This window comes from Schistocerca serialis, chromosome 4, assembly GCF_023864345.2.
Source record: "Schistocerca serialis cubense isolate TAMUIC-IGC-003099 chromosome 4, iqSchSeri2.2, whole genome shotgun sequence".
Taxonomy (NCBI): Eukaryota; Metazoa; Arthropoda; class Insecta; order Orthoptera; family Acrididae; genus Schistocerca; species Schistocerca serialis.
The window spans coordinates 847493034-847507938 of NC_064641.1; the positions used below are offsets into that span (position 1 = coordinate 847493034).

Consider the following 14905-nt stretch of genomic DNA (forward strand, 5'->3'; position numbering starts at 1 on the left):
TCAATCAACAATCCAGGACTGTTAATGCAGTCATGTCATCCATGAAAAAATGGAAAGTTTACACAGAATGTCATGTATTCAAATTGAGTTGAACTGAAGCCTATTGTGACTGAACAAAATAGGAACATACTGTATCTCATCTGTAATGAAAGAATATTAATTTGTATGAAGTACAATGTAGAGTACCATTATTCTGAAAAACATGCTTCTAAGTATAATGAATACAGTGGCCAAATAAAAACTGACTGAATCAACTCATTGGAAGAAAAAGACTGGTATGTCAACATTCAATAAATCAATTCTCACCAAGACATCACTATGGTTTTTAAGTGGCACAATCATGTTGACACAGCAGGTCATGTTTAAAGTACCAAAAGAAAACTTAGAAACTGTAAGAAAACTAAGTTTTAAGATAGTAGACGCTATTACCTAAAGCAGAAAACTTTTATCTGCATGTTTGGAAATATTTTCATCAGCAGCATATACAAAACAAGTATCATTAGTGAGAAAATACCAGCTTGTCACATCAAACCATAGCACAATGAGTTGATAACATGGCAAAAGATATTGAAATTTCACTTAATGCACAATCAAAGGAATGTGTATTGTACAGTTAAGCACTCAATGAGAGTGCTGATGTTTCAGATACAGTTCAATCGGCAGTCTTTGAGAGAGAGAACTACATGGTAATTGAGGAGTTACTTGACTTGCGTTCAATGAAAGGTACAACAGGTCAAGAGGTATATGAAGTAGTAATAAGTTGTATGGAAAAGTTTGATCTTTAAGGCAAAAATCTTTCCAGCTCAACGACAGATGGTGCGCCAGCAACGATGAGGAGAATAAATGGATCTGCTCTTCTCCTTTTTGGCTGCCCATGTCAGTGTCACCTGACAAGGGATGACTGCTAGTCACACATGCATGGTGTATGTTGTATCAGTGAGTGTGCTGTCGGTGTGTAGAATAGGGGAAGGCATATGATCTATCTGAGTTTGACAGAGGGCAAATTGTGAAGACCTGGGGGCTTGGTATGAGCATTTCACAAACTGCATGACTTGTCTGGTGTTTGAGGAGTGCTGTGGTGAGTTTCCACTACACCTGGTAAAACCAAGGTGAAATCATGTTCAGTTGCCATCAGGTTGGGCGGCCACCCCTCATTACAAATGTTCAATTTTGTAGGCTTGACAGACTAATAAAACAGGACAGGCAGTAAACTGTGGTGGCACTGAACTTTCCTAAATGATGATCCTCCACAGCCAACGACCCATGCATGTATCAATGTTAACATCATTCCATTGACAACTACAACTGAAATGGGCATGTGACCATCAGCACTGGACAGGGCGTTGCATGGTCTGATGAATTCTGATGAATCCCCATACCTTCTTCATCATGTTGATGGGAGGGTGCAAATCCATCATTTTCCAGGGCAATTGCTCCTTGGCACCTGTAGTGTGGAATGAAGACAAGCTGGTGGTGGCTCCTTTATGCTCTGGGGAACATTCATGTGGGCATCCATTGGACCAGTGGAGCTCGTGTAAGGCACCATGATGATGGCCAAGAAGTATCACACACTGATTGCAGACCACATACACACATGCTCACCTGATAGGGGAGGGAAGTTTTGTTTTTTACTATTACATCCTCTGAGAGTGTTCTCCCAAAGTTTCAAAACTTTAGAAATTATTTCTCCCCTTTTTCCTAATTTTCCTAGGGTGATACGAGATTCTCATTTTCACAAAGAGAAACCCACAACTATCTGAGGGCAACTGCTTCTTGTGTCAGTGTGAGATGAAACATAGGGCAAGTAACATGTTACCTACCCACAAACTAAAACTATATGAAAAAAATCCGTACTACATGGACGTGAAATTACAAATAAAATCTGGAAGGTAAAGTGTGACCCAAATCTAAAAAATACTGAAGTAAACCTAGAAAAACACAAGAAAAGCAAATGCTATTATAGTGTAGAGGATTTCTTAAGTGATAAACATATAATACAGTATCTGTCTAAATAAGTAGCATCACATCTGTTATAACCATAATTATTTTCTTTAGAATGATAAGCTTGTAAAAAATACCTCACTGAAGAATCAACAACATATCTATTGTGACCTTAGATTAAGATTATTAGTTTGCATGTAGTTTCAGAATTTGCAAGTCGTCTATCAAGATGTTTGTTTGAATGAGGCATGTTATGTGATAGCAAAAATTTAATTTTATGAAGAGAATACCTGAAATGTAGCACCAACCAAGTATGGTACTCATCATCACCATCACCACCATCATCACAAGCATCATTTTCCTACTACAGTTTCCTGGTTGTAATGTACAAGCCATTGCTGTCTCCCTCCTTCTGTCTTTGTACACCTTCTGTTCCAGGATAACTTGGTTGTGGTATCATACACAACCATTAACCCAACTCCAAGGGGATAGGGCCACCTTCCCTATTATCTACTTGAGCAATTCTTGCTTGGCACATCCATGCTGTGGCAAAGGGCATCCTCCACACCAGTAGGACAACGTGAAAGGATGGCTAAGTTGAGGCAGGGGCCTAGGTTCATGGGGTATAATGTGGAACCTATGCCCATGGTTACAGGCGAGGAAACCTTCGGAATGGCGGAGATGGTGGATGAGGCAACCTACTCTCCCTGAAGATAATTAGAAGAGTACACCACTGCCTTGTGGAGAAGAGGGATTTTCAATGATTAAGGGAGTTAACACTGAAAAAAATCCTCATCCGTGTCAGACATAGGAAGTCAGCAGCTGAGCAAATATGTATGGCTTTCAAACCTAAACCACGTCTCAGATGGAAGAAAAGAACTGTGCTACCTAATGGAAAAACTGAGCATTGTGCAAAGAATGAAAGCATGGAGAATAAGGCTGGGAGGGCCTACTGTCAGGAGACCAGACACTTTTCAGGCCAAGCCTGTGCTTACGGAAAAACTGGATGGTATCTGTCCAGTTGAAAGAGCAAGGAAGTGGTGGGAGGATGAACTGCAGAAGGACCTTAAGCAGCATGGTGTCTACAAGAACTGGTCCTAAAGCAAACAACATTGACATTTACAGAGGAACATGTAAAGTCAGTGTAAGATCTTCAGGATTCATGATTACTAAGAAGTGTCTGTATGTACCCTATCTACTGGACCAACATGAATGAACAAGGAAAACACCACACTATGTGGAAATCTTCATGAAATTTTTACTCATAGTGCTAGACACAGCTATTGAAATCTAATGTCAACAACAATGTCAACCAACAGACTGTTCTCTGTACCAAACTGATGGGCTCCAGTCAGCATAAAGACGCAGCACATCAAAACCTGGGAAGAAAGTTGGAGAAGTTATACAATAAAGCCACCCTTTTATATGCAGTAGGCTTCCCAGGAACCCAAGTCACAATGAATTGTCATGGGAAAACTACATGGATGGACAAGGATAATGAAAATAAATTGAACTTGGAACTCCTCATGAGTGAAATAAAAAGACTTGTCTTTTGTGAATTAATGTTTATTTTTGTTATCTCTTTCGTCATTTCTTTTATGCCATTACTGTGACAAAAGATTTACATTACACAAATTCAGAATTTTGAATTAACTATGTAAAATTCATAAAATGACAATAAAGATTATTAAAAATTTTAAAAAAAGTAGTGGATGGCCAATTTCAGCCATTGTGAGTCACAAAATTGATGACTATGTGTTTTCATTATGGTGGTGTTCTACATAGTTGTGCTGCTTCCATCAGTTCCTATCTACCATTGAAACTGACATCCTTAGAGATTACAGGTATTCAATCATGTTTCATGTGAAATACTGTAACATGATTAAACAATCTGAATATTATTGCGTCTGAGACACTCCTATTTTATTAATAAAATGTGATTTGAACCAAATAAGGGGAATGCCACTGGCATGAAATCTCTGATCCTGCTTCAGTTCTGTGAACTGTGTAACTAGAGACAAAACAAATGCATCAGATAACAATACAATTTGTTGATTGTAGATGAAAAGCTTGCAGGCTAAGAGTTTACTGTGACTTTCTGATATACAACACTTTATGTTAAACAAACGAACTCTGTTTGTTTAGTCCGGTCATGAAAATTTAGTAAAAAGCTTCAACAAAAATCTGTTGGTGGTGCATAATGACATTTCTGGTATCTATATAGTTTGCCCACCTAGGCTGTGCCACAACACATCACTGGTTATAGCTCTAAGGATTAATCATCTGCTTTCTTAAATAAATAATCCTACTATATAATATAAGAATGGTAATTTCAATAGTTGGAAGTCTTTTCTGAAGGTATTTACCTGGAGTGTAGAATTTTACAGAAGGGAAATGTGGATGATAATCAGTTTGAACGAGAAGAGCATATAAACTTTTGAATTATAATGCTGTTGAACAATGCTGAATATTAGATAAGTAGACTGTGTAACTGATGAGCAGGTTCTGAATCAAACTGGGAAGAAAATAAATTTATGGTACAGCTTGAATAAAAAAAAGGGAACCATTGATATGATAAACTCGCAGGCATCAAGGAATTGTGAATTTGGTACTGGAGAAAAATGTGAGTGGGAGGGGGGAATTGTAGAGGGAGATCAAGGCTTGATTACAATACGCAGTTCCAGATGAATGTAGGTTGCAGTAATTATTCAGAGATGAAGAAGTTTGCACAGGATTGAGTAGTATGAAGAGCTGCTTAAGATTAACCTTAAGACTGAAGACCACAACAACAATGCTAATGAAAGTATTTTATATCCCATTGTTCGTCATTCATAGACACAAGAGATTTATCTTTCTAGAACACTGTTTGTGCTGTCAAATACTGTTTGTACTTTTGGTTAGTACTATTTTCAAAAATATCTCGATTTGTTTATTTTAGATGTACTTAATAGGTTTCTGCATATTTCCCTGCCTTTGAAGTATGCTACAAAATCTCTCAGGACATCTCTCTTTTTTGATGTTGTACAATTTTAGTATATATAGGCATACTTTATCAAACTGGAGACTGAAATCTGACCCTCTCCAAGTGCACTCACATTAACATCCCAACACAGTAAACCTGTAATCTGGATTGAAAACAACAGTTTACCTTTCATGTACAATGGTATGCCAAATGAGCACTTACGAGCAAAGATGAAAATCTAAATTCCAGTCTCAATCCAACACACAGCTTTAGTCTGGGGGAAGTGTTCTATTAGTTGAGAGTCTACTGCCATTATAGGATATTTTCACATTCCAACAATGTATGTGAAAAATCACAAAACATATTTCTCACTCCTGATATTATTGCCATGCTGAGATTGTAAAACAAAAGTTTTCAGGCAGTGATGTTGTTAATACAGATATTTCTTTTTCCAGCTGGCACCAATGCTGGAGGTTCTGATTTCAGTTTTGCTTTGTACACAAGGTAAGTATTATAATGATTTGTTTGATCATTTCAACATAATCAGTTTCCTTGTTTATTTTTTGTTCATGAGTATGTCACATTAGTTCCCAATGTAAAAAATAGGCTGTGTTACAATTTTACTATAAATATCACTGTATGATACCAGTTTATAGAACATAAATTACAGTAGAAGGGCTACATTGTAATCCACATCGAATGGGAACTGTTGAATGATGGATGTACATAAAAAATGTAATGATGACAGCTAGTGCTGTTTGTAGCACAAACAATTAAAATCCAATATGGAATATCAACAGAAGTAAGTTATTAATAAACAAAAATAATGGAAGTCCACTAGTCACTGATGGTAGTGCCACATAAAATGCATGGCAGTCCAGAATATTTCACATTTTCTGTGACGTGATGAGAGAGTGATAAAGACCAAAATATCATTGATTGAAGCAGTTAATGATGACGATATTAAATGTATATGCCTTACACCGCCCCCTCCCCCCCCCCCCCAATGAACCATGGACCTTGCCATTAGTGGGGTGGCTTGCATGCATCAGCAATACAGGTAGCTGTACCACAGGTGCAACTACATCGGAGCAGTATCAATTTTTTCCTGTTCCTTTGTATCGTCACTACCATCACTTTTCAATGACACATAAAAACTTGAATACATTGGAGGCACAAATTGCGGTAAGCTTGAAGGTCCTTGAACTTTGCTGCCTTAATTTGACATCCATTTGAATACTTAGGAACTAACTGGCAGTCTGCAAGCTTAGGAAATCATCCATGACACTTCTCTAAACTAACTCACACAGGTTTCTCAGTTTGATTGTGTGAATATTTGATATATACAGAATGTTCACTGCTCACTAATCTAAACACTATTGCCTTTCTGATGTCTGCAGGCTTTTCGTCAACAGTAATGTTACGTTTGACAATACTGTTCACTATAGACGACAAAGACACGAAGTCATCTTTCTTCATTTCAGTCACAATGAATGGGTTTTTTGCTTGTTCTTTCTTATAAGTTCAACCCATTTTTCTGGAGTGTACACAGCTTCTCAATAACTCCAAAATCCCTGTCACATGGCAGGAAAGTGTGACCAGCGAGGAGAAATTTGTGCTCAACTACATCAAAACATTTTTTGTCTAGGAGGTACAACTACAAACCTAGGATAATACAGTTTTTATTTTGTCCAACACACGAATCAGAATGAATGATGAGCCTTTGATGAAGTTCTTCCTTCACCATGTCTGAGGCCTTTAAAACGCAGCTAGATACTTCATCAGCCCCTCTAGATGCAACATTCTTGGACCAGATACACATCACTGCAGTCTCATTGCTACAATGGTGAATACAGAGATCATATGTCCAAAGTTGTCTCTTATATATGAGGGCAGTTGAATGAGTAATGCAACACATTTTTTTTCTGAAACAGGGGTTGTTTTATTCAGCATTGAAACACACCAGGTTATTCCCCAATCTTTTAGCTACACAACACTATTTTTCAATGTAATCTCCATTCAATGCTGCGGCCTTACGCCACCTTGAAATGAGGGCCCGTATGCCTGCACGGTACCATTCCACTGGGCGATGTCGGAGCCAACGTCGTACTGCATCAATAACTTCTTCATCATCCGCGTAGTGCCTCCCACGGATTGCGTCCTTCATTGGGCCAAACATATGGAAATCCGACGGTGCGAGATCGGGGCTGTAGGGTGCATGAGGAAGAACAGTCCACTGAAGTTTTGTGAGCTCCTCTCGGGTGCGAAGACTTGTGTGAGGTCTTGCGTTGTCATGAAGAAGGAGAAGTTCGTTCAGATTTTTGTGCCTACGAACACGCTGAAGCCGTTTCTTCAATTTCTGAAGAGTAGCACAGTACACTTCAGAGTTGATCGTTTGACCATGGGGAAGGACATTGAACAGAATAACCCCTCAGCGTCCCAGAAGACTGTAACCATGACTTTACTGGCTGAGGGTATGGCTTTAAACTTTTTCTTGCTAGGGGAGTGAGTGTGGCGCCACTCCATTGATTGCCGTTTTGTTTCAGGTTCGAAGTGATGAACCCATGTTTCATCACCTGTAACAATCTTTGACAAGAAATTGTCACCCTCAGCCACATGACGAGCAAGCAATTCCTCACAGATGGTTCTCCTTTGCTCTTTATGGTGTTCGGTTAGACAACGAGGGACCCAGCGGGAACAAACCTTTGAATATCCCAACTGGTGAACAATTGTGACAGCACTACCAACAGAGATGTCAAGTTGAGCACTGAGTTGTTTGATGGTGATCCGTTGATCATCTCGAACGAGTGTGTTAGCACGCTCCGCCATTGCAGGAGTCACAGCTGTGCACGGCCGGCCCGCACGCGGGAGATCAGACAGTCTTGCTTGACCTTGCAGCGATGGTGACACACGCTTTGCCCAACGACTCACCGTGCTTTTGTCCACTGCCAGATCACCGTAGACATTCTGCAAGCGCCTATGAATATCTGAGATGCCCTGCTTTTCTGCCAAAAGAAACTTGATCACTGCCCGTTGTTTGCAACGCACATCCGTTACAGACGCCATTTTAACAGATCCGTACAGTGCTGCCACCTGTCGGAAGTCAATGAAACTATACGAGACGAAGAGGGAATGTTTGAAAATATTCCACAAGAAATTTCCGGTTTTTTCAACCAAAATTGGCCGAGAAAAAAAATGTGTTGCATTACTTATTGAACTGCCCTCGTAAAACTATTTCCGTCGAAATATATGGTGTTAGCAATGCTTGTTGTAACTCCATGCACAAAACAAGTGCATCACTACCATCCTGTTCTGACTCATTTGAGTCAGTTTTCAGAGCACTATATTCAGCTTCAGCTTTCTCAAGGCGTAGTTTGATATCTGTGGATTCAGGGCTATTACGTGCCTTAGCAGAATCACAAATATGACATATCACTCAACAGCAATTTAAAACCAATATTATATTCTGTGTTGAGAATGGTTTCATACACATGTTGTTTCACTGGGACTTCATCTGTATTTTTAAGATCTTTACAGTACAATTGAGCGAACAGAGGTTATGAAAGACTTTTTCAGATTCTGCGTTCTACTATAATGTGATGTGTACCTTGGACACATTTTGATGTGGTTTCTAACCTTATTTTTTCTCTCGTTATAAATGGCATGAGGTCTGTTAGAATGCTTGTTTTGTTATCCTGTGAAGGTGTATGTGCAGACACATGTGTTGTAGAGTCACGACTCTCTGTGCCACATTCATCATTGCTACAGACAGTCCTCAAATGCTTAACATTAATGGCATGAACAGCTAAAAATGCAGTCCCACACACTTCAACCTCAGTTACTGGAGTGTCACGAATAAAATACCTGAAAGAACCCATCCTATGGCTTACTGTTGGAACCTTCCTCTTCTTTGGATACACTTTTTTGCAGTTATTTGGCCGCACTAGAGCCAAATAAATAAGCATTTTGCTTATAATCTCCCAACTGATAAAACTCAATAAATATTGACTCCTTCTTCATTCAGTGTTGAGTATTTGCAGAAACTAGTATTCCAGCATGGATCACTGGCACAATGAAACACTTTCTTGGACACAATCTTATATTTTGGGGATTTATATTGTTTACCATTATTTCTTGACCTCTTCCTTTCAATATCTTTCAATATCTTTCCACTCCCCCCCCCCCCCTGTACTGATGCATTTCACCACAAGTTTTTTGCCATCTTGGAAACATATGAACAACATTTGAGAAACGCTTTCTGATTGGCTTTCCAAAACCAGATCAACCAATGAGACAAATTGACTCATAAGACACAGAAATACTATTGGCATGGGCATCTTATCCACTGGGAATGTGTCAGTCTTGAATAACAGCAAAATTGATATGCTCTCTTTAAAGGAACAAGTACCTGCCACTGTGCTAGAAGTTACCACCTATGATACTAGATGGCATCGGCTGTCTTCCTGTACCAAAATCACTATGCAGGTGGCTTGTGCCCCTTTTCCACTGTGCCCCTCAAATATTGAAATGGGGAAGATAAGCTTCTGAAGAAGTGAGGTAAATTAGTTCTGAAGAAGTGAATAAATTAGCTACTTATATTCTGTACATCAAAAGATGAGCACTGATGGTTCACAGCAGTGCTATCAGCTTTCAGCTGTGAAGCCAAATGGCTGCTAATGGTAGATATGTCACATGACTGAAAAACTATAATCATATATCTAAAAACACAGATGATGTGACTTACCGAACGAAAGTGCTGGCAGGTCGATAATCATATAGAGAGATGCAGCAGCACTAAGGCATTACTGTAGAGATGTACACAAAATCATGTCATGTGACTTGATGTGGTAGGCATGGATAGCTGCTTAAACTGTTAAGGCTCTGCTTTCACTGTATAGACTATTTGAAAGAAAAGTAAACACCATGGGTGTAGTAATAGAGTGTTAAAAACCAAACTTGCTGAGGCAAAGAAAATATTCTTTCTGAAAGAGCTCTTCATTGGTATTAGACATAATATGAATGTGAAGAGTAGTCCTTATAGAGTTACGATAACTGTGTGGATGGAAATGAGAATTCTAAAACTCTGGGAGAAGGAAAAAACTGTATGTGTCTTCAAGAAGAGAAGTGATGTAAAATGACTAAAGTGTCATTACTCACATGTGCCACTGTACAATAACATATGTGAAGATTCTGGAGAGATGCATTCCAAGAACAGTAGAGAAGCAGCTGAGAGAAGAACACTGTAGCTTCAGGTAAGGAAAGTCCACAGTAGGTCTCATATTGTTACAGGTGCAAAACCACCACAGTAAGTGTGGAAGGGATCTACTGATGGTCTTCCTGAAGTTAAGGACAGTATAGGATACTGTATCCAGAAGAATAGTTTGGGAGGAGTTACAAAAGTAAGAAGTAGTGAAGCAAACTTTACTGAAGATAAAAGAGTTGATAGGTAAGTCATGTGAGAATGAGAAGACAAAGGAAATGGGGGCTGACAGAAAAATTATCTAAATCAAGGAAGACCACTATCTCCATGAATTGGGAGACAAATAAAGACTCATTAAACCTTTGCTGAACATCTTTTAACAGGAAACTACTACCTATATGATGTAGATTACGAAGTTTTACAGACTGTTGAGAAAAACAGAAAGGTGATCCCATTTGAAGTACTGGACATCAATAAACATATGATACAGACTGCCAGCTGTGTTTTAAATGACCAAACTGTTTCCTTTCTCCTTCTCTTAAATCAGATTTTAGTTACATAAATATTGGATTACAATTGTAAATTCAACTTTATTTGTCATTAAATGTAACTGTCCGTACACATCATAAACGTCATATTTTTGTCATAAGCATTCTACGTGTCATAAATTTTGTACCTTTCATATCATCAAAGGTGCTCTTTGGACTATGCATGTACACTGCTAGCTGTGTGACACAATGCATTGTCTTGCTGGCAGATGCCATTGTGCCAAGGAAAATCAAGCTGCATGTAGCAGTGGACATGGTCCCCAAGGATAAATGCCTACTTATGTTGATTCATTACACCTTCCAGAATGATGAAAACATTCACCAGACCATAATGCTCCCTTCTCCATCCTAGAACCTTTTGACGGTTGTTGCAGGGTGTTTGCTTTGAAATGTTTCACACTGTATGCACCAATGACCATCTGTCAGATGGATAATAAAAATGGAAATGTCGTGTGGCTAGGGCCTCCCGTCGGGTAGACCGTTCGCCTGGTGCAGGTCTTTCGATTTGACGCCACTTCGGCGACCTGCGCGTCGATGGGGATGAAATGATGATGATTAGGACAACACAACACCCAGTCCCTGAGTGGAGAAAATTTCCGACCCAGCCGGGAATCGAACCCGGGCCCTTAGGATTGACAGTCTGTCACGCTGACCACTCCGCTACCAGGGCGGACTGTCAGATGGATCATAAAACATGATTCACCTGAAAAGGCCATCTGTTGCCACTCAGTGGATGTCCAGTTGTGGTACTGGCATTCAGATTCCAGCCTTTATCACTGATGAACAGCAGTCAGCATGTGTGCTTGAACCAGCTGTCTGCTGCAAAGGCCCAAGTGCAATAAAGTTTGCCCAACTGTCATTTAAGAGACACTGTTGGTAGCTCCTTGGTTCATCTGGGTGATGAGTCACTCTATAGTTCCACATCTGTTTGCCTGTAGACACCTCTGCAGCCATCATTCACCCCTGTCATTTATGACCCACAGTGCACCACAGTTGCTTTGGTGCTGGTTTTGGGTAGTGCCATTTTACCATGCATGGTATACTTTAACCACAGCAACAAGTGAACAGTTTTAAAACTTAGCCTTTTCAGAATTGCTTCCATCCTTGGTCTGAAAGCCACTTATCATGCACTTTTGGACATCAGATAAGTTGCTTCATTCCCACATTACAAGAATGACTGCACTGTTTTCAGTGCCCCCCCTGCACAATATGTTTTGTGCATCCAGAGGTTGTACAGAGTTTCAGGGAGAGCATAAGGGAACAATTGAAAGGAATGGGGGAAAGAAATACAGTAGAAGAAGAATGGGCAGCTCTGAGGGATGAAATAGTGAAGGCAGCAGACGATGAAGTAGGTAAAAAGAAGAGGGTTAGTAGAAATCCTTGGGCAACAGAAGAAATATTGAATTTAATTGATGAAAGGAGAAAATATAAAAATGCAGTAAATGAAGCAGGCAAAAAGGAATACAAACGTCTCAAAAATGAGATCGACAGGAAGTGCAAAATGGCTAAGCAGGGATGGCTAGAGGACAAATGTAAGGATGTAGAGGCTTATCTCACTAGGGGTAAGATAGATACTGCCTACAGGAAAATTAAAGAGACCTTTGGAGATAAGAGAACCACATGTATGAACATCAAGAGCTCAGATGGAAACCCAGTTCTAAGCAAAGAAGAGAAAGCAGAAAGGTGGAAGGAGTATATAGAGGGTCTATACAAGGGCGATGCACTTGAGGACAATATTATGGAAATGGAAGAGGATGTAGATGAAGATGAAATGGGAGATACGATACTGCGTGAAGAGTTTGACAGAGCACTGAAGGACCTGAGTCGAAACAAGGCCCCCGGAGTAGACAACATTCCATTGGAACTACTGATGGCCTTGGGAGAGCCAGTCCTGACAAAACTCTACCATCTGGTGAGCAAGATGTATGAAACAGCCGAAATACCCTCAGACTTCAAGAAGAATATAATAATTCCAATCCCAAAGAAAGCAGGTGTTGACAGATGTGAAAATTACCAAACAATCAGTTTAATAAGCCACAGCTGCAAAGTACTAACACGAATTCTTTACAGACGAATGGAAAAACTAGTAGAAGCTGACCTCGGGGAAGATCAGTTTAGATTCCGTAGAAATACTGGAACACATGAGGCAATACTGACCTTACGACTTATCTTAGAAGAAAGATTAAGGAAAGGCAAACCTACGATTCTAGCATTTGTAGACTTAGAGAAAGCTTTTGATAATGTTGACTGGAATACTCTCTTTCAAATTCTAAAGGTGGCAGGGGTAAAATACAGGGAGCGAAAGGCTATTTACAACTTGTACAGAAACCAGATGGCAGTTATAAGAGTTGAGGGACATGAAAGGGAAGCAGTGGTTGGGAAGGGAGTAAGACAGGATTGTAGCCTCTCCCCGATGTTATTCAATCTCTATATTGAGCAAGCAGTAAAGGAAACAAAAGAAAAATTTGGAGTAGGTATTAAAATCCATGGAGAAGAAATAAAAACTTTGAGGTTCGCCGATGACATTGTAATTCTGTCAGAGACAGCAAAGGACTTGGAAGAGCAGTTGAACGGAATGGATGGTGTCTTGAAGGGAGGATATAAGATGAACATCAACAAAAGCAAAACGAGGATAATGGAATGTAGTCAAGTTAAGTCGGGTGATGCTGAGGGTATTAGATTAGGAAATGAGACACTTAAAGTAGTAAAGGAGTTTTGCTATTTGGGGAGCAAAATAACTGATGATGGACGAAGTAGAGAGGATATAAAATGTAGACTGGCAATGGCAAGGAAAGCGTTTCTGAAGAAGAGAAATTTGTTAATATCGAGTATAGATTTAAGTGTCAGGAAGTTATTTCTGAAAGTATTTGTATGGAATGTAGCCATGTGAAAAAACAAAAATAGAATGGAAGCTTTCAAAATGTGGTGCTACAGAAGAATGCTGAAGATAAGGTGGGTGGATCACGTAACTAATGAGGAGGTATTGAATAGGATTGGGGAGAAGAGAAGTTTGTGGCAGAACTTAACTAGAAGAAGCTATGATTAAGTTATGCTCTGTGCAAAATTCTACAAGGCGGCTTCCTCTTTCATTTCTTCCCCCCAATCCATATTCACCTACTATGTTTCCTTCTCTCCCTTTCCCTACTGACGAATTCCAGTCACCCATGACTATTAAATTTTTGTCTCCCTTCACTACCTGAATAATTTCTTTCATCTCATCATACATTTCATCAATTTCTTCATCATCTGCAGAGCTAGTTGGCATATAAACTTGTACTACTGTAGTAGGCATGGGCTTTGTGTCTATCTTGGCCACAATAATGCGTTCACTATGCTGTTTGTAGTAGCTAACCCGCACTCCTATTTTTTTATTCATTATTAAACCTACTCCTGCATTACCCTTATTTGATTTTGTATTTATAACCCTGTAATCACCTGACCAAAAGTCTTGTTCCTCCTGCCACCGAACTTCACTAATTCCCACTATATCTAACTTTAACCTATCCATTTCCCTTTTTAAATTTTCTAACCTACCTGCCCGATTAAGGGATCTGACATTCCACGCTCCGATCTGTAGAATGCCAGTTTTCTTTCTCCTGATAACGACGTCCTCTTGAGTAGTCCCCGCCCGGAGATCCGAATGGGGGACTATTTTACCTCCGGAATATTTTACCCAAGAGGACGCCATCATCATTTAATCATACAGTAAAGCTGCATGTCCTCGGGAAAAATTACGGCTGTAGTTTCCCCTTGCTTTCAGCCGTTCACAGTACCAGCACAGCAAGGCCGTTTTGGTTAATGTTACAAGGCCAGATCAGTCAATCATCCAGACTGTTGCCCCTGCAACTACTGAAAAGGCTGCTGCCCCTCTTCAGGAACCACATGTTTGTCTGGCCTCTCAACAGATACCCCTCCGTTGTGGTTGCACCTACGGTACGGCCATCTGTATCGCTGAGGCACGCAAGCCTCCCCACCAATGGCAAGGTCCATGGTTCATGGGGGGAATCAAACTTTATGTGGATGTTATTAGTCATGAACAAAAAATTGGGTCATGAAGGAAAGGGGGAAAAGTAAGGTGAGAGCAAGTGAAATGAACTTGGATAAGAGTAACAAAACTGGAAAATGTGAAGAAAGAAAATGTCATTATAAAATGTAAGCAATTGCTACAAGAGAAGACTGAGGTAAAGAGTTTAAAATGAAATGAGTAGGTGAGACAAGGGATGTGACAAGGATGCTTTGGAAGATGCACAAGAT

At 39.8% G+C, this 14905-nt stretch overlaps 1 protein-coding gene across 1 annotated transcript in view; it reads left to right on the top strand.

Annotated features, from left to right (window-relative positions):
- The window catches only part of LOC126474806 (pancreatic lipase-related protein 2-like), a 74840-nt gene that overhangs the window by 12362 nt on the left and 47573 nt on the right, over nt 1–14905 (top strand). Inside the window, exon 2 of the mRNA XM_050102278.1 lies at nt 5359–5407. Within this exon, the coding sequence (XP_049958235.1) occupies nt 5359–5407 (49 nt within the window). The remainder of the gene's footprint in view (nt 1–5358; nt 5408–14905) is intronic.